The sequence below is a fragment of the Pteropus medius genome, unplaced genomic scaffold (assembly GCF_902729225.1).
Source record: "Pteropus medius unplaced genomic scaffold, Ma_sr-lr_union100, whole genome shotgun sequence".
Lineage (NCBI taxonomy): Eukaryota > Metazoa > Chordata > Mammalia > Chiroptera > Pteropodidae > Pteropus > Pteropus medius.
Window position 1 is genome coordinate 1 of NW_024350186.1, and position 496 is coordinate 496.

Consider the following 496-nt stretch of genomic DNA (forward strand, 5'->3'; position numbering starts at 1 on the left):
GAGTGGAGAATGGCGCGGTGGGGGGCTGGCAGAGGACTGGGCTTGGGCCACGGCCTGGAGAGTCGAGAAGGAACAGGTTGTGGGGGGGAGTGGAGGGCAGAAGTGTCGTGAGCTCTGGGGTGTGCATGGGCCACGGGGGGCCACGCACGGCCCTCGGCAGGAGAGGACTCTGTCCATGGCCCACCGTCCTCCATTCGCACAGGTCTGGAGGTGACGCCGGGCCCTGGGGCCTACAGCCCCGAGAAGGCGGCCCCCGTGCACCAGCGGACTCCCCCAGCTTTCACCCTGGGCTCCCGCCTGCGCCCGCGGCCCCTGGACACCTCGGTTCCTGCCCCCAACGCCTACACCCTGCCTCCACTCTGGGGCTCCCAGGTCTTCATCAAGCCCAGCAGCCCTAGCTACACGGTGCTGGGCCGCACACCCCCTGCCCGCCCCCCACAGAACCCCGCTGAGTCACCAGGTCCTGGCCAGTATGACAGCCCAGACCCCAATGCCT

The 496-nt window shown here is 69.6% G+C and overlaps 1 protein-coding gene across 1 annotated transcript; it reads left to right on the top strand.

Annotated features, from left to right (window-relative positions):
- Positions 1-112: 112 nt before the first annotated feature.
- LOC120583099 (outer dense fiber protein 3-like protein 2) lies at positions 113-492 on the top strand (the record flags this gene model as incomplete). Its single annotated transcript, XM_039838440.1, has 1 exon — positions 113-492. A coding segment is annotated over one exon (380 nt), but the record flags the coding sequence as incomplete, so codon positions are not given.
- Positions 493-496: the final 4 nt, after the last annotated feature.